This window comes from Montipora capricornis, chromosome 8 (assembly GCF_036669925.1).
Source record: "Montipora capricornis isolate CH-2021 chromosome 8, ASM3666992v2, whole genome shotgun sequence".
Taxonomy (NCBI): Eukaryota; Metazoa; Cnidaria; class Anthozoa; order Scleractinia; family Acroporidae; genus Montipora; species Montipora capricornis.
Genome location: NC_090890.1, coordinates 15,870,842 through 15,890,640, shown reverse-complemented (window position 1 = coordinate 15,890,640; position 19,799 = coordinate 15,870,842). Strand labels below are relative to the sequence as shown.

The 19,799-nt window shown below is 39.3% G+C and overlaps 1 protein-coding gene and 1 non-coding gene across 2 annotated transcripts in view; one reads left to right on the top strand and one right to left on the bottom strand.

Annotated features, from left to right (window-relative positions):
• The window catches only part of LOC138060262 (DNA-directed RNA polymerase III subunit RPC5-like), a 40,097-nt gene extending 20,715 nt beyond the window's left edge, over positions 1-19,382 (top strand). The window contains 16 exon segments of the mRNA XM_068905997.1: positions 4,229-4,311; positions 6,334-6,378; positions 6,547-6,638; positions 7,050-7,170; positions 7,912-7,993; positions 9,063-9,122; positions 12,249-12,284; positions 12,965-13,032; positions 13,106-13,159; positions 13,735-13,802; positions 13,967-14,209; positions 14,212-14,277; positions 16,435-16,529; positions 17,694-17,774; positions 18,399-18,524; positions 18,807-19,382. Of these exon segments, the coding sequence (XP_068762098.1) occupies positions 4,229-4,311; positions 6,334-6,378; positions 6,547-6,638; positions 7,050-7,170; positions 7,912-7,993; positions 9,063-9,122; positions 12,249-12,284; positions 12,965-13,032; positions 13,106-13,159; positions 13,735-13,802; positions 13,967-14,209; positions 14,212-14,277; positions 16,435-16,529; positions 17,694-17,774; positions 18,399-18,524; positions 18,807-18,887 (1,401 nt within the window). The 3' untranslated portion in view covers positions 18,888-19,382.
• Trnat-ggu (transfer RNA threonine (anticodon GGU)) lies at positions 8,641-8,712 on the bottom strand. The gene has a single exon. It is a non-coding gene; the product is annotated as a tRNA-Thr (tRNA).
• Positions 19,383-19,799: the final 417 nt, after the last annotated feature.

Genomic DNA, 19,799 nt, shown 5'->3' with positions numbered 1-19,799 from the left:
TCTTTTTTTCGGATTGAATATTCGTTTTGTTTTTCGAGAGCAGGGCTAAACGTAACTGATTAATGATGTCCACTTCATGCAGATATACAACATAAGGTCCTATGTCCCAGTTCAGAGTTGTCTTCTCGATAGCTTTACTCTGTGTTTGTACGTGAAATGGAGACTGTGTCGAGGTGGGGTTTCGTAAAGAACGTTGTCTCCTTCGAAGCCGTCTTTCGGGATGTCACACAACGAGCTTTGCGTGACATCCTGACCATTGACCACATGACTGACTAAAAAGATGGGTCCGTAAGGTAATTTCCTTGAAAATGACGTACTATCCAGATTTTGGTCAAATTTGGCACAATTGATATTCCTACACAGGACACGGTAAAAGGTAATAAAAAGATGGTGTCATCCTGCTTGTTTTCGTTCTGCAAGGTGACACAAACACTAACCGGGTTGGTGTTTGTGTCACCTTGCTTTTTTGTTGTACTTAAAAATACGTCACACACTGGTCTCTTTTGGTGATCGACCTTCCCACACGCTTGCCGTGGGAGAACCGCTGTGCTGTTCCCAACCCAGCTTAGCACATTTGTTGTGTGGAGCTGCAACGTAAAGGGGTTCACGTCTAAGACACCCGCCTAGTATCTAACAGCTGTCCATGGCTGCTTGTTTACTGGGTGATATGGTTGTGCGCATGCGTGATGTGCTGGCCACTCTGGGTTGGTATTTGTGTCACCTTGCTTTTTTTTTTGTACATAGAATAAAGGGCATGCAGCATGAAAACAAGCACTGTGACACCATCTTTTTATTGCCTTTTTTTAGTGTCCTGTGTATGAATATCAATTTTGCCAAGTTTGACAAAAATCTGGATAGTACATTCTTTTCAAGGGAATTACATTACGGACCCTTCTTTTTAGTCAGTCATGTGGTCAATGGTCAGGATGTAATGGAAAGCTCGTTGTGTGACGTCCGGAACGACGGCTTCGAAGGAGACAAAATTCTTTAGGAAAACTCACTTCCACACAGTCTCCATTTCACGTACAAAAACAGAGTAAAGCTATCGAAAAGACAACTCTGAACTGAGACATAGGACCTTATCTTGTTTATCTTCATGCTGTGGAAATCATTAATTAGTTACATTTAGCCCTGCTCTCGAAAAACCAAAAAAAAATTTATCCAAAAAGAAGGAAGAAAACAATTTCACCTGGAGAACAAAAAGCCGGTCAGGTTTGCGTCAGTTTTCTCGGGCTGACGACATATATTTACGTCAAACCGCCGGTCGACTTAATCATTTCAGTCTTGTCTTATCCATTTGACATTGCACTGAATGACTTGCCGGGCCATTAAACCATTTGACACTTGACATTTGGCGGCTAGTTAAGGTTGGGGTACACGTGAATTTGAATGGAATTTTAAGAGGCTTTAAAGAAAGAAAATTATTTTTGGAACAACAACGGACAGTTGCCCCCAACCCAAGAGCACACCAGGTTGGTAGGGGTCCTTTTGGGTGTCCAAGTATCAATTTTTAACTTCAAATTCTAATTTTTAAACTATATCAAATATGAACTATTCCTTAATTCTCCAAATTTTACTACTCTTTTAAGAAAAACTATCTCCTCCCAAGTATACCTAAATATCACCAAAAAATTTACAAAAAACCCCAGAACATTGATTTGTGAAATGAGCATATATTTTATGTATTGCTTGAGACGCGAACGAGATATTTCCATTAAACCGATTTTAAGCGGTGTGAAAACGGCTTTAAGGTGTACCCCTTCTTAATTCATTTGTCAGTTAGCGGAATCGTGCCGCCTTCTTTGAGTAAACCATTCTGCTACGGGGCACAAGATCATATGTTGTCAGACCTGATCATTTCACTTTTCTTCGACGAATGGATTCTCAGTTGAATATACCAATTTAAATTAGTCTGTTCCGTTTTAAAATCGGCGTGTGAACCATTTGAAAACAATCTAAACCATTTCAATTTTGACTAAACCGCTTCACAAAAAAACACTTAACTTTTTGTATTTCGACAGTTTCATTTCAAAACCGGACATTTTGAGGCGAACATGCATGCTTAGCTGGCGAGGTTGGCCGGCTCACAGTTTGTGAAGACCCTTGTAATACTTGGTGTTTCGGAATTTATTCATTGTTTAAATTTCACGGCATGTTTTCGTTTAAACTTCCTTTTGCAACAGCTACAATGTACAGTCCCGTTATTTAGCAAACAAGTAAGCCAATTTTTTTTCCGTCATTCAATCTTGGTAACAAATGACCCATTGTATCACTTGAGACTCCAGGACAACAATTTGCGTTTCATTCAGTGTGTGAATTTTACGCTCAGAGTTTTAAACTGTTTTTTTTTTCTACCTAATTTAATTAGCGAGAGATATAGTCCCGTCATTTAGGAAGCACACCATTGACTATACATCTATCGATTTGTTCGAATTTTTGGAAATTATTAAAGGTTATTCGCAATAGCAACTAATAGTTTAAAAGCAGTTGCTGGTGTTTGTTTGTCGGCGGTAATTTCCGGACTGAACAGAGAATGGGAAGCGGGCCATTAAATAGCCCAGCATAGAAGCCGGCATGCACTAAACTCTGGAATAAGGAAAGTATCATTAGTGTCGTAGCTGGAAAGTCGTATATCAATCGGAGACTTTTATCGCATGTCTTTTGTCTTTTCATTTTTGGGGAACTTTCAAACTAGGTATGATACAAACGCACAAGGTTGTCACGGAAAAGCGTAACGTAGCACTAATTCGATCTTGTGTCTTCAGATCAAATTTAGTTCACTCCTTATTCGCCCTCTTTTGCTGAGCAAAATGGAACAAAGTACTGCACGAAAATCCGAACGGGTTTTCGATTTCTTGGATCTAATCCGTGACATTTTCTCTGCAAATTCAACAAAGGCGTTGCTGTGAAAAATACTCTGCGAGCAGCTAGTTTCTCCTACGCTTCCGGTGAGAGAAACCACTGCGAGCAACAGTTAGTTTCTTTGATTGAGCCACCGTCCAGCGTCAAGAACGAATAAATTAACTTTGAACTTGTAAAACGAGTTAGTAAACTTGTTTTGGCGCTTGCCCATGCGTTCAGCTAATGTGACTGCTGCATTTGGGCGAGCCTGCTGTGTAGTGATTTCCCACGAAATAAGACGAAGAATCGTCAAATACATCACGTGGGGTATGACGTACTTCGCACATGGTCGATGGAAAATCAAATGGTTGCTCGCAGTGGTTTCTCTCTCGAGAAGCGTAGGAGAAACCAACTGCTCGCAGGGTATGTGAAAAACAGCTCAATGCAATTTTCCCAAATACAGTAGGGTCAGTAATCAAATTTTAGTTTCTAAAGAAACTGTGGTGTTGTGTCGGTACTATGGTCGGTGGTAGAGTAAAATTCTCTTTGGAACAGGATTTTTAAAGATCAGCAATTTTTAAATCATCTTTCATTATAAATATTAAGTGACATGCCTATAATTGTTTCATAGTTTTGCAGATTTTTAATAATTTTATTGTAAGCCTTAATTATCAATTATTTTAATCTTGTAAATTATGAGGGCCACTAGTTTGTTAGTATTTTATGCTATTTCATGCTACCCTCGTTAAGAAAATACTTGACTGACTGGCTGGCTGGCTGGCTTACTCACTTACTTACTTACTCACTCACTCACTCACTCACTCACTCACTCACTCACTCACTCACTCACTTGCTCATTTGCTTACTTACTTGTTGATAAAGGTTACCCAGGGTGCCAGAGGAGACTAAAAACTGTGACGTCAACAGCAACATCAACAACAACATTGCTGAACAACACTAACTGATAAACCACAAAGTCGACTGTGATTCTGATAAAATGCATAACCCACTGTACAAAATTTCATACTATCAACAACTCATACTATAAAGGTGGTTACCAAACGTACAGTAAAACAAGCTCCACTGAGCCATTGCTAACTACATGTACCAAAGGCAATGCCAAAAAAACGACTTATTAAAAGACCATTGGAACAGCCCAACCACTACAGAGCTTCGGACCTGCTACGCTCTTTGCAGCCAGCAACATCACTCCTGATAAGACAGACCAACAACATCATGTTTCTACTGCGCAATCAGGTCACACCAAGAACAGTCCTTTTCCGGACTACTGAATGGATCCCACTTGGACACAGCTGTGCATTTACTTTATCAAGTTTTGATATGACTCCTGAGTTCAAACCATGTGCTATGTTTGTTTTGTCTTAAGGATCGTGCAGCTGAAACAGAGCTTGGTTTGTTATTCTGCCGAGAATTGGAATTGTATTCTCCAGAGTTCCAAGTTAACTCAAGGTACATAACAATGACCTCTTCAGTGCACCTACAGTCTCTCAATTTAAGCTTTGGACTTTCCCTTGTCTTAATCTCCTTTTATACTTATTTCTCCTGTGTGAGTACAGTTGAAAGTTTCTTGACACCCAGAAAACAAAATTAACCGTTTGTGCTAACATGACTCGCTAAGTGAAAAGCTTGCTCTTGAGTGAATCTCAAAATAAGCGTCTCCTCTTGTTAACCGTGGATAATTTCCATTTTCACTACGCTTAGCTTTCTTTTTCTTTATTTAAAATATACATAACAAAACTACTATTATGATTGGCTGAGAGCAGTGCCGTTTTTTGTAAACACAGTGCAAGAAAAGATTTCATTCAATGCAGTTTACTTACAGAATTCTCGCTTTTCGAGTGGTCAATGAGCAAGCAAAGTCAGAGTTAGCCAATCAAATGCGAGCCCTGGATGGCGCGATTTATGGCGCAATTTTTCTGTGGATGCGTGATGCGCGATGCGCATGCGTTGCTTCTGTTTAACCCAGTGACACCTGAACCGCCCAGGACCTCCCCCATTGATGAGTAAAGTCGTCTGGCGTTAGACAGAGTAAAATCTATTTAGTCACACTCCTGGGAGTCAATGGGTTAACCATCTCAATTTTTTTCATGTTTATTATTAATAAGTAATCACAATTTGAAATAAATAAGCACTTGTAATTTTTTTTCAAAGACTACAAATTGCACTCGCCCTACAGGTTCGCGCAATTTTGGTCGACTTTGAAAAAAATTACTAACCTAACCTCTTACTATCCGAGCGCGAGGCTGTACTGGGGAATATTGGCCCGAGGTCTTGGCAGTACGGACCGAGTGCACCGATGTCGGTACAAAAACTACCGAGGCCAATACAGTATTTCCCTCTACGGCCCCGAGCAAGTGAGGTGAGTAAGTTGTTTATTATATGGCATTCTGTCTTTGAGCGATCGGACACTTTTCCACTTTGTGAATGTTTGTAATCTTCGTCTTCGTCTTCCATTACTGAACTCTGAACGGTAACGTTTACAGTGAAAACTAAATTCGGCTTGCTGTAATAATTGTTGTACTGTTGTGATGAAAAAATTAAATTCTGCTTTTTTAGAACGTTTTGTGTTTCGCTCAACTTGAATTTCCCAGGAGAGGGAAAAAAAACCGGAAACGAACCGTTTCCATGGTAATGGACCATAGCGTACAATCCTGACAGAAAAGTAGCCAATCAGAGTGCTCCATTTAGCCTGAGAATCGCTTGCCATACTGTGTTATAATCGTGCTTATTTACATGTGAAAAATTTGATCTTTACATGTAGTTTATTTCATTTTAATAGCACATACTTGTAATTACTTTAAACAAGTACCCTTATGAACACAAACCTAACTTCTTTGGAGAGGACGACTGCTTCTTTGCTGGAGATTTTTTTACCTTTTTTTTTCATAAAAACATTTAATTTGCAATTCTTCCTAAATGAATAGGCCTTATCCATGATGATGGCTTATAATCAAAAATTCACTGCCTTGTTTACACAAAATAATTGACATCATCTGGACATGCAATACTGCTCGCACGTGGGTCTTATTTACAAGTTTGCTCGTTTGGAATTCAGCTCAAGCTAAAATTTACAAGTTTGATTTTCTAATTGGAGACTTGGTGGTGAAATCAGCTGGTTAGACGTCATCACGCATATTAAAGGCTATTGATGTGCAGAAAAATTATCTAGGTACTATAATAATCTTTAACACCAGGAGGAGCAGGGGATGATGGCAACAGGTTACTGTAACAAAAAGAATATCCTTTTCGATCTTCAGATTAACGTTGACAATCTCAAAAGTGTATAACAGTAACTGCTGTAGTTTTTAAAAAGTATCCAGGGAAGAAATAAATAGCTGTACAATAAATTTATGGTCCTTGTTCTTCACACTCCATCCGTAAATTAAACTACAGGCTTCAAACTTTGTCTGTAAGAGGTACATTTGTATGTAGTATGACTTTTTTAACACTGTGTTTGGATTTTTTGTGTAGGGATTACTTGAAGCTATTGACACCATCTGACTCTAAAGAAGAGAGGTATTTTACTGTAGTGTGCCTGGTACATTTTTAGTTGTCACATTTACACTCTTTATTCGTTCAGAAAGAAGAATTTTTGTTGATTGATTGAATTTGTCTCAGTTTACCACAGGAGGTTGGTATCGCCTTTGCAATAATTCTTTTATGCATATTTTATTTTTCATCCAGTTCAAAGCCCCATTTACCTAACAATGTGTTGTCAATGACTCAGTTAAAAACCATGGACTTGCAAGACCAAGTTAAAGCACTTCTCATCAATGGTGAGGTGTATATTAATCATCCTGTCATCTTTCTGACGTGCCTTTCTTGTGTTTAACAATAAGTTGAAATACACTTTTGGGTGTTCTTCAACTCTACGTCACTTTTGCGAAGACCTATGCCCCAATAAGCAGTAGCGAATTGTAGGTATCCATGTTTGAATGTGATACATGTAGTTTGCTTGCTGTTGCTGTCAAAATCTTTTTCTCTTATCAGTTTATATATCTGCTACAACTCCCTGACCCTGTCAAAGCTGGTCTTTTTAGTATAAAAAGCAACAAAAAAATGATAATGGTATGTTGCAAATCAACGTTTGTATCTTAGTAGTATCCTAGCTTGCATGTGTAGCAGGTGTTGCGTGGCTCTCATTCTGTTTATCTTTTTTTTAATTTGTGATTTTTTTTCCTTTGCAGCTAAAGTTATCAGCTTTTCTCAGTTATGTAGACTGCTTTCTCCACCAACCAAAGAAGCTACAGTGTTGAAATGTGTTCAGCAGTATGCTGTACTTGTGCAGGGATGTTGGGTGGTTAAGAGGTAAGGCCTGTTGTTAAACTTCAGTTGCGTTGTGTGACCGCATTATTATACTAATTTAAGACGGTGTGATGCAAGGACGGGAATGAAATCGGTTTGTGCAAGTGACATGTACTTACAGACTTACACTTATTTCGTTTATCCGTTGACAACTTGTAATCAAGATTTAAAGGCCCACCTTCACCCGACAGGCTTTTCGACCTTTTTTTTTGTGATGGAAATTCGCATTGCTTATCGTAGCGATCTAATTGGATCAATCTCATCTTCGGGCGAAATTTTCATATAAGAAAATTGTTCCGCGGCACGCAATGCCTGTTGGTTGAAGGTGGGTCTTTAAGTCTTATGTGTTGTGTTGTATCTATTCCGTGAGCCAACCTGATTGTTTTAACATGTCGTACATGAATAGTATCAGATTCCTCCAAGTTTACAGGTGTGCCTTGCGTGAGTTTTTCCACACGCACCAACACCGAGCAAGATACAATGCAAGTGAGAGTTGAATCAAAAATTGTAAGTTTGCGAAGGACAGCCTCAACCTTTTGGCATTTGCAAGAAGGCATGCTGTTTTGCATTGCATTGAATGTACAATCAGAACACATTTTTGCACAGTCTCAAATCTTTCAGGCGGAATTTCCATTTCTAGATAGATTTAAAAGTTGTCATTGGTGGATGCTCCGTGCATAAAGTAGTAATTTCTGCTGAGCATTAATTGCCTCAGTATTGAGCCTGGTGTTTTGCATTTTTTAGTGAGTTACTTTACCCGGAGGGAAGTATAAGTCCAAACAGTGGAATTGCCGCCGATATCCTGTGCAAAGGAAGAGATTATTTGGTAAGGCTCTGCAATACTTTTTCATAAGTCAATTCTAATTATCAACATTAATGCCACTGACGATTCAGATTGTTTTGTATGTTGCTGAGTGAGGTATTGATCGATGATGATACATGTACAGGTAACCACCATAATAAGTAATAATAGGCTTCTTTTGGAAGTTATACCGAAAACCCCAGCTCTGAAGAGTTTATTTTTGCGATGTAGTCGGAACTTACACGTAGGAGGCTAAGATCCAATCAGATTGCAGGATTCGCAGAATTCCGCCCGCTCGCGCATTGAGAAAAAAAAAATAGTGTGTACTTGCTACCTTAAATTTGAGTGTAAAGAAAGTTTAGTGTATGGTATTGTATTGTATTGTATTTATTGTATTGTATTGTCTTTCTGGAAACCAATTAACCTTACTCTCAACCCACAAGTAAGTTCGCCATAAACTGACTCAATCTTGTAATGGCACAAGACAAGTTGCCCAGCTTTTTAACTTACGTAGCGAAACTAGCGACGTTGATGAAGATCAAGAGATAAAACAGAGCAGAACACTTCTGATTTTTATATATATATATATATATATATATATATATATATATATATAATTAGTAGTGTAGGATGGGAACAGAAATCGATACAACAAAGGAAATGAGTGAAAATGTGTTCAGCCGGGAATCGAACCCGGGTCTCCTGGTTACCGGTCAGATGCCTTACCACTCGGCCACTGAACCAACCCCGCCATTCAGCCGAATTGGAAGGACCTTTAAATGGCAAGCTCTGAGGAGAATCGCACATTTTCTGCAGTGAGGATCGCGTCACTATGCTCAAGTTGATCAGCGATTCACAGTAAATTTCCCCCTAAATATGAAATGATTGTGTAAGTTTGAGTTGTTGGTATTTCCCCGCTCAAACTTACACAATCATTATATATATAGATATATATATATATATATATATATATATATATATATATATATATATATATAATATTATTAACTTGGTTGACATCCCTTACCTTCTATGCAAACCATTGGTATTAAGTATGCAAAGCATTCCTTGTTTATTTATTATTGTTTTCCAGATGTGGAGGTTCAACCAGAATCGTGTAGTCGTTAGAAAAGATATTAAGTCAGTTACAAAGGTGAGATCTCTTTACAGCAAATCACTAATCATTTTCTACTTTGTAACGTTTAATAATATAACTAGACCGGCCCGCCGTGAGGGTACACTGGGTTGCCTGTGGTACTTGCAGCGTTCCTGGCATTTTTTTTTCAAGTTGGGGGGTCATTATAAGACCATTCTAAGGGGTCACCCAGAAGTCATACCAGCAGAGGCCCTTTGGCTCACGGGTCCGCACACGTTCGTAGGACGAAACAGATCCTTTTCTGAGGTTAAAAACCTGGCTACCGGCCTATTAATTGATCATTTGTCAGAAAGAAGAAAGTCCTGTCCTCTCTAGAAAAAATAGACACGCATTGCTTACGTGTGGTAGTGAAGTAACAGCGATTTATTCCATAATGTCAACTGAGCTGTGTGTTGTCTTCCAAGAGATTCAAGTTGTCCTTGCGTAATATGTAGCACTAACAGTGCACGATATTGTTTTGGTATCATTGTAGTGCCATGGTAGAAGTCTTAGGTAAATAGCCTGAGAAGACATGTGGTTACTAGCAAAGTACTGAACCCAGAAAGATTGAAGAAAATAAATGGGAAGTGAGAAACATTGGCTTCTGGGCTGACATGTTGATAATTTTCAAGTTCCCTCACAACTTCTTTTCACCACAAGTTTAAGCGTGCCCTCTGAGCATCTGACAGCTTTGAAATACTAAAGTTTACTAAAGTTAAACCCTGTCCGGCGTGGATGGGTAACCTAAAACATATACCCCTTGGTGAAACAGAAGCATTGGACCGAAAATAGTATTAACGCTAACAAATGCGAACTCAGCATATTGATGCAAAAGTAAATAAATATTGATACACAGTTTTTAGAAAGAGCAGAAGGAAGTTTCCAGGACGGTCGCTCGAGAATAACATATTTACGACATGAAAACAACATTAATTTTGATGGCAAGATACCGGGTTTTCGTAAGTTTCTTTTTCTGTCAAGTGTTATAAAGTTTGACAATAAATGAGCGAATTCAAAACAAAGATCACAATCGCCCACCATTGTTTCTGCAAAGTCAAAAATTTACTCTCCAAGACGAGGTTATTTATCACCAGGTAATTCCATCATTTTGGAAATAGCAGCTACTTTATTATTCATCGGCGTCACAATTTTTTGCTGATTTTGGGGCTCATTTTGTTGAAACTCAAGCACGCTTCCAACAGACCTGTTTATTTTCGTGAGCCCTTCCTGCTTACAGAGCAATACTAAAAATATCCTCCCGTATCACATTTCAACCTTAAGCTCGAAAATTCAATACACAACATGATATTATAATTCACAAAGGCACAAAATATCCCAGAATCCTTTTCCAGCGAAACATTTTATTGAAACAAACAACATACTTGCTATTAGAGGCAAAAACCTCTTCCTATTTCATTGCGTGCACTCGATCGTGTCAAATTACCATGTACTTCAGATTCAAACCCTTTCCTGAAGAACCTTCTCCTTGAATATAAATGATGCACAAAATAATCGACAAGCTTTGTTTCAAATAATTCTTGACTGTCACATTTCCATTTTTTTTTTGCCTGGCTTTGTTGAACCCATAAGTTACCAGATAATTTTCCATTTGGTTTCAGTGTTGTACATAACACTACACTCGTGATAAAATATTTCGGCTCGACGGGCGAAAGATTGTTGTCGAAGTCCATTACTCGTCGCCTTTAAGATTCCAGATCATCATCGCCTGTCTTGTTCATCCAATTGACGTTCCCTTCTTGAGCTCCATGAGAGCATATTTTGTTGAAAGATGCACTAAAACGCCATTCGCGTTGCAATGACTTTCGACGCCATTGCTGGTTAGCGAGAATAACAAACTCACGGTTAAGTTAATTGTTCTACTGTGTACACCTGATAAATGTACGCCATTTCCCACTACCCTCTCGATCCTAAGAAAAGACGCGCAGAAGGCTCTATGCACAAAGACACCACTTACCAGGGGAGTGACAGGCAAGACTTTTACCGACACGGAAAATTTAAACGAACAAATCCCACCCACTTTCCGACTTGTATTGCCATACTGGCAACTCAGTAATAATGTCAATAATGCACGCATTTTGATTGGCTCTTATATATGATCTGTTAGAGCCCGTTTGATTTTGGTAAACAATGATGTTGAAGCAGTTTGCTCCCCTCTTTAAACCGTGTTGAATCGAAGTTGAATCGATGTTGATTGGGTTTAAAAGCGTTTAAACTTTGCTGCAACAACTATTCAACATTTCTTTTGTTATCGCGAATGTTGGATGAAGTTGAAGCAGTTTACCCCCCCCCCCCCCCTCCCTCCCTCTGTCAACATTAGGGAGTTTTAGCAAGGACAACAAAAACGTCAACTACAACGTCACTTCAAAATGTAACTTAGCGACGTGCAGCACGATCATTTTGCCTTCCTTAACCAATAGTATTCTTGCTTTGTGGCGTTGTCGTTGCCGTAGCTGTCATCGTTGCCAAAACTCCCTATTGTTGGGTATGCAAGTGTTCCCTAATCGGTATCTCAATGACGTATCCATGTCCATATCAATAGTATGAAGTCCGTATCCATAGTAACAACCGCGGCTGCGGGAAACATTGAGATTCTCGGGAAACAAAATGAACTGTTTCCCTTGGGACCACTCATTAAGTGTTGTTTAATGTTCCATTTTCAAAGCTTGGTTCCCAGGCCTTACCTTCCCTCATGTCTCTATTTCGCACGAAATAGAGCTTAGAAATGGAAGAATCGGTAAAATGGCACAGGAATTTTCGAAATTCCGTTCCGATCGGAAATTCAGGAGTACCTCTGAAGGTACTGCATATTTTCCAAACGGATTTTCCGGAAAATGATTGTTCCATTTGACGTTTAACCGAAATTTCCGGAATTTTTGGCTGAATGGTAAGCACCCCTTGTCTCCTTTGCTTCAAGCTCAAGTGAGAATAGACCACATTCATATTTTCAGTATTGGACTGAAACTAGCTTGCGATGGAGGCTAATGTGGGGGAATATATTAAAAAGTATTTGCGTTTGAAAAGATTCCTCCGCATTAGCCTCCATTGCAAGCTAGTTCTAGTCCAATACTGAGATTTCGAATATGGTTTATTGATTTGGTGAAAAAACATGCCTTTTTTTATCAGTTACCAAGTGAGGACATCAAAGAAATGCTGGATCAGGTTTGTGAGAATAGCCTATTCAGTGTAGCAAATAAAGAGAGCAGAATCAACAAAATAGAGGTTAAGACGGGGGAGTTTATGTAGCATCACCCGGCATGCATTAGTCTTGAACTGGAGGCTTCATTTCTTAATTAAGAAATCTTCGTATACGACGTTCACCCACACACAACATACATTAGCCTAAGGACAACAATGCGTTAAGTCTCATATTATTGCTTGGTGAAAAGATGGTCACTCAGAGTCTCCATTCATGTGATGGACTGAAAACGAATTTTGTAGGGTCCATCGTAAGCCCGGGCAACCTTTCTATGATAAACACTTCTTTGTGTTTTGTATTTGATTTTATTCCTTTTCAAAAGTGCTTTACAACAACGAGTGTTTAGAGAAAGAATTGCCCGAGATTAAGCCCAGTTCGCCTCCATCGTAATGTTATTTTGAGCTGTGCTGTTTAAACAGGAAATGTTACTAACAACAGTGTTGGTCGTCTCATGAAGAGCTGTACCACATCGGCATTTTTGCAAAAGTAAAGCGACTTTATTCTGTTGTTTTTGATAATAAAAAAAAGCTACTTCTGTTGACAGATTGTTGATAGTACGGTCTTTATGCTATGGTATGTCACAGTAGAGAATAAATTATGTGAACAAAATTGTAAGTTGTGTCGTGTTAAATTTCTTCCGCAGATGTCTCGCATGAAAGTTGCGATGGGTTGGGAGTTTTTTCTTCCGAATGATGTGGAGTTTATTCAGAAGTAAGTTATTTGTAGCCAATAAGGGTAAATTTTCTGATTTTCGTTTTAAAGTTTTGTTGTATCTTTTTGGCAGACACCCAGATGTTTATAAACAGCAGCAAGCCTTGTGGGAAGCAAAGTATCAAGTGTAAGAACCCTTTTGTTGGTCTTCCTTAATAGAAAATTATTTTCAACGAGAACGTGGCTTTGAAAGAAACATTTGCACCAACGCAGCTATTCTGCGATTTGTCCGTCCTGTTCGCTGTTCACAATGTTGACAAGAAAACGTTACTCCCTGATAGAAGTCTTTTCAAGTTTTGCGTTGAGAATTTGAGACGGGGCAGAATGTGTCTTTGCTCTTTCTCGAAAGGTGCTCTTGTGTAACTGCCACCACGACAGCAGACGGAAAAAACTGGTTTTAGAAAAATTTTCTGTAAACATCACTAACTGATATGATTTCGTTCGTGTCATTCTGTGACGTAAGCCATACAATCACGTGCGTAATTTTTGATCGCCTGGCAACGTTGACGCTTACTTAACAGGAAACGTTTCGAGCCAGAGCAGAGTGTCCTTTGCGCCGTCTCAAAAAAAAAACGACAGCAGGGAATGAGGTAATGAAAGATAGACTGATGTACTGACACGTCGTCAAAACCTTTGATTTGGTAATTTCAGTATTTAGTGGTATAGGTCGCTTGATATATTTGATTCTCTTTCTACCAACAGTCTCCAAAAACAACTGAATATGCCAAAGCAGGAAAAGCCGGGGATAGATAGCAAAAAGATTAGTAACGGTAAGTGAGTTCCACTTCGGTCAATCATTGAACTGATATTATCGGAAAAAAATGCCGAAACATTACTTTGCATTGAGGCAAGGAGCAGATAACCGCATTCCCGGATCAGGGCACATTCGTAATTGGCGTGTTTGCATGCAATTCTGTTTTTACTCCGTTTTCAGCTGATGCCATCTCCAGCACAGAGAACAAGAAAGCCTCCAAGTCGACAAAATCCAAAGCAAATAAAGTTCTCAGCAATGACAGGCTACACGATGGACTCCCAACTGATGAAGAACATTCGCCGATGGAAGTTGATTGTAAAGAAGTCATCCATAATGAACACAATCACGAAATCACGAAAGAAACTTTATCTGTTAATAATGAACATTATTCAGACTCACGTACAATACTGCAGGAATTTGTGAAGGAAAATTACATAGGACGGTTCTCAGTTTCGCTGATTTCAAAAAATTGTTGCTTCTCCGGCAAACTGGTAAGTTGCATAGTCTTAAGATTCACATTAAATTTAAGTGTAATTTTAAGCCTGTTCGCTTAGCCCTTGTAACGTGGCATAAGGTTACCTCATCGAACACTGTTGCTGGGAATTTGCAAAACACTATCAAAACCGCATTTTATCAAGGATTCAAAAGAAAACCATGTTATTTTGCACAAGTTTTGCAGCAGTGAAGATGAATTCTGTTCTTCACACGTTATACGTTGATAGTCGAGCCAGTGAAAGCTTCAAACTTTAAAATGAGGTCAAAATAAAGGGCAAACGTTTGTGGTAATGTTCTTTGTGCCAAACCACCTGTGTTTGGAATAGTGTAACACCTCTCGTGAGCTTGTTGTTATAAAAGCAAGGATGGTGCAGTGGTGAGAGCATTCACCTCCCAACAAGGTGACCCGGTTTTGATTCCCAGACTCGGCGTCATATGTCAGTTGAGTTTGTTGTTGGCTCTCTACTCTGCTCCGAGAGGTTTTTCTCCGGGTACTCCGGTTTTCCACTCTCCTCAAAAACCAACATTTGATTTTATTTCTTTGTACATGTACAGTGTCCCAGTGCCCCAGAGCTGGAAGACTTAACACTAACACTAAAGGTTCATCATCATCATCATCATCATCATCATCATCATCATCATTATTATTATTATTATTATTATGTGAATTCTTGCTGTTCAGTCTGCTGTATATTCCTGAAGGACCAGGTCTAAACCATGGTCCTAGGGCTCAACAGGGCTGATAAATTTTGCTTTTAAGACAAGACCTTCCTTAGTATGTGAGCTGTTCCTAATAAAGTTATTTTTTGTAGCTCATTGATGTTGATTGCCCCAGGGATTGTTTCCGTGTGCTTTTGCAGTCCCTTCTGTTGAGCTCAAGAGCACCTATAGCAACTGGTGTTGTTTCTGTTTTCATTCCCCACATTCTGGTTGTTTCAATCTCTGGGTCTTTCTATTTGGAGAGTTTTTCAGTGGTCTTTAAGGAGGTGTTTCAGTGTGACGTTACTGCCATATCTATGAGTTTGCAGGTTTTGTTCTTATGGTCTTTGATCACTATATCAGGCTTGTTAGCTGCTATTTCTCTATCTGTGTGTATTTGCATATCCCAAAGTATCGTAGCTTCTTTATTTTCAGTGACCGTCGCTGGTTCATGTTCATACCACTTGTCCGACACTTGAATGTTGTAGTGCTGGCATGTTTTCCAATGTATATATGCAGCTGCATTGTTGTGTCTGCATATACGCAGTTTTTGCAAGTTCAGGACAGCCAGACACAATGTGGTCTATCGTTTCCTCGTGTCTGTTGCATATCCTGCACATTGGATCAGTGCCGTCTTTGATAATTCTAGCATCGTATGATCTTTTTGCCAAACTTTGGTCCTGTGCTGCGCTTATTAGGCCTTCTGTTTCAGTTTTTCGTCCAGTGCTTCTGAGCTGTTTGTTGAACTTATTTTGGTCAACATCTCCTTCCTTAGTTCTCTTTGGGTATTTGCGATGGAGTGCTTTTTCCTCTCATTACTTTGATAAGTTATCGTGGCCTCTGTTGTTATATTATTATTATTATTATTATTATTATTATTATTATTATTATTATTATTATTATTATTATTATTATTATTATTATTATTACTATTATTATTATTCCTTATAGACTCAGGCAGGATATTCGGCCTGGTTTATAGCCTTTGGGAGCGGGTTATGCCAGGTCTCTCTTTTCTTCTTCTTATGGGGACAGTACTTTCCTTAGTATCTTTGCTGTCCCCAGGAATGCTGCTTTCTGGATCACTTCCAACCTCACATTCACGCCGATTCGCTTCATGTACTCCTTAAAGTTGACATATACGTCTCCAAGGGCCCCATAACAACAGGCACTACATTGACGTTTCGCATGTGCCAGACTTTTGCGATTTTATCTTTCAATAGTTGGTACTAGTGGTAGTGGTAGTGGTAGTGGTAGTGGTAGTGGTAGTGGTAGTGGTAGTGGTGGTGGTAGCCTCTTGTGTCCTGTTTCTTTTGTTTAGTCGTTTATTTTGGGTGTGGGTAGCAAGTCAGTCACGTTGAAGCTTATGAGTGAGAGCTGTTACATGAACCTTCGTTGAGACATTTATGTTGTCCATTCTGATCTTACGGTGATGTTGTATGTTTGTATGTTAGCAAGCGGCCCTGGGGATCCACTTTGTTCGGGAGTACCTGATGTACTACTGGAAAAAGCGATTTTGGGCGCCGGTGCCACAGAGATTGATTTTAAGGTAAGCAATGAACTGCTCTCTTTTAGCAATCCAAAACAAAGACGAAAGAGAGAAGTGATCCTCGCGCTTATTTGAATTTAGTCGGCTCCAACCTCTGCGATGCCGGTGCAACACTCCACCGACTTAGCTTTGAAGCCACTCAGTTGGGAGCAGTTCAATTTGTTGAGCTCGTTTGTTCCCTTAAAGTACTCGAAGAATGAAATAAATACATATTTGAAATACCTGCTCCCAACTGAGAGGCTTCATAACTCAATTGGTAGAAAATTGCGCCGGCATCGCAGAGGTCATGCGTTCCAATTCCGTTGAAGCCACCTAAGTTTTCCAGGTGTAAGAGACAATAGGCCATTTCCGATTTCTTGTCTGCCTCCTCTTCAAAGCGAGTCTTTAAGTGCGATGTTTTTGTTTTGGTAACTTTAAATATGAATGAAAACTAGTTTTCATCGGAAACACTTCGCACAATGACTGGCTTTGAAGAGGAGGCAGACATGAACTCGGAAATGCTCTGTTGCTTTAATCGTCAAGATAAGCGCCAGGATCATTTTTCTCTTTCGTCTATAACCTGACTTTTAAATATGCATGTATTTCATTAATCCAAAACAAGTTACCGGTAGTTGAATTTTTACCCTAACCCTCGGGGCTGTTAGGTTTATTCAATTGTAGAAGATTATTAATAACGGATGTTTGTTCGTTTTCGGAGTAACCTGCGATTAGGTTATATTTTATTTTCGCGCGGTACATAATGTGGAGTTGGCAAAACGACGAGCGACGACATAAGAGAACATATAGGCGAAACTAAACATGGGCCTGATCGCAGGTTATTTTCGGAGAAAATCGAAGCCACAAGAGCAATGTTCGCACTCATGACGGGAATTCTTGAAACTTGAAATTTTTCTTAATGGTTGTTTTTAGAATTGAATTTGGTGGTTTTAATAATGAAGGAAGCACTGTGCCATGCCGATTTTTCAGAAAGGATTCATTTTAATCAGTACCTTGTATTTGATGTTTGGAGTGAATGAAGTCTTGAAAAGAGTTTAAATTCATTCCTTTTTAGCTCTTGAAATGAAAGCAAATAAATTGCAACGTTTGTATCTGGATTATGAAAAGCGATAAGGCCAAATGTCTTTAAAACTTCTATCATCTTCATAATGTTACGTTATTTTTTAGTGGCCGCCAGGAGCGCTGAGCATTGACTCGCAGGCTCGCAAACTGTTTGCCTTTAGGAGTACAGGGGATTCATCAGATGAGGTAAAAAAAACGTTAACATTAACAGATTCTTCTTTTTGGAGCGTTCCGAAATTCAAATCCTTGAATTGGATTGGTCATTGCCTTGCGATTTTTTTCACTGTTTTTAAGTCAAGACATGTTCAACTTGTTCTTCATTGGCATCAAAGCCTTAAAAGACCGTTAATCGTTAAATGAGAAATATTAAAGTGTATCCGAGGTCTCTAGTACTACGTAGGCCTCGGGCTCCCTTTGAGACCTCGGGTTAACTTTTTCCCTATTGGGACGTCCTGGCCGACTTTCGTATTTGTGTACACAATCCATATTTTAGGGGTCCATGCGGTGGCTGTTCCCTAATACCTTGTTGACATAAGAAAGATTAGAATCAAATTAATTAATTAATTTGAATTAAATTGATTAATTGTTACGGCAGATATTAGGTTAAAATTTGCTTTTTATCCAATATCAGTGAATCTTGTCCAAATCATTGCTTTTTATAGCCTTCAAGGCACATCATTCAAGTTCTAAACGAAGTAAAGTACGGTGGAATGAGGGAACGTTCATGTTCCATGAAATTTGAATTTCTCTAATAAAATATCACCGGCGTCAAAATGACCAGACATTTTTTTGTTTGTTTTCGTGTGTCAGTATCGAGCCTTGTTGTTGGATATGTTCAGCAAAGCGTGCCGAGTCACCCGGAAGGACTTCAACACAAGAGCAGCGCAACTAAACTTGGCCGAGCCCAGCAGGAAGGACTGGATGACAGTTCAACAGGTTGATTGACTAAGCTGATGTACTGAGAGCGTGAAGAGAAATCAATTTTGATTAGTTGTGATTTTCTTGTTTTTTAAAGACAATTGTTAATTTTGCGTGGAGTGTTGTATCAAAATTTTCAACAAGCTAAGCCAACAACGCCATCCACAATTCATGGCACATCAATTTTGTCAAGTTGCAAGTCTCGTTATAGCCGCTATTGTGGGTGATGTAAGGTATAGCTTTCTCATTGGCCTTACGAGCCTCTGTTTTCCTGAATTTTGTCGAATTTCCCTTCCTCAGGATCTTCTGGAGAGGTACGGAAACAGACATGTGCACTGGTTTCTCCGTGGAACATCGACCATTGTGGCAGAGAACCTCTAGAATGGAGGCAATGAAATCACACTCATCCTCACTGCGATATGAAGCTACAGATAATGTGAAGCGTTCCGTCACGCATCACGCAAAATACCTGAACGATCCGCGTCACGTACATAACAGAAAGGACGCCTTTCAAGTGGTGCGTTTCTGGCGCCAAGAGGAAAAGTTACAACCACAACTGGGTCGTAATTTGTTTTGTTTGGAAGATTATTCCAGGACTGTATTCTGTACAGCTGTGTGGAAAGTTGTAGACGTCTTCTACTGCCGTCAAGATATTCAGGACCGGAAGAACCAATGATTATGGATTGTAAAAAATTGTGAAACGCAAGTACTGATTCTTCGGAGAATCACAAGCAAGTTCAATCTTTTTTATAATGAAGCAATTTTAAACCTCAAACGTCTGTGAAGTCTCACATAACTGTACTATTCGCAGTGTGTACCTCTACTTCGTATTGACCAGAAGAAATTGTTTCACAATAAAACGAATTGTCTCGCGTGAATAGGTTAGCTTTGGCATTGTCAAGTGTTACTAGGAAATATGACCTGTAAATTCAAATTCCTGGCTGTTTGGCACAGGTCTGTTTAGCAAGGTATTTCAGTGAAGCAGGAGAAAAGACGAAGAAGAATCCCTGGTTGAGGTTTATACATAATATTTTAAGCATCCGGGGATGTCAGAAGGTAGACTGCGGGTAGACAATCTTTCCTGTTTTGTGTGAGATCGCTTTGGCTAGGGCGCTTGTCTTCTTTTTGCCTTTGACTCATTTTTCCGTGGGATGCCGTAGGCAGCCACGCTAACAATTTGGGTCCATTCCTTTTTTTTATTCTTCGTCGTAGTCATCGTGGTCACGTGGTATATTCCCGTATCCCGCGAGGTGTATTTTAGTAACCCGAAAAGACTTTACAGACCCACGACTT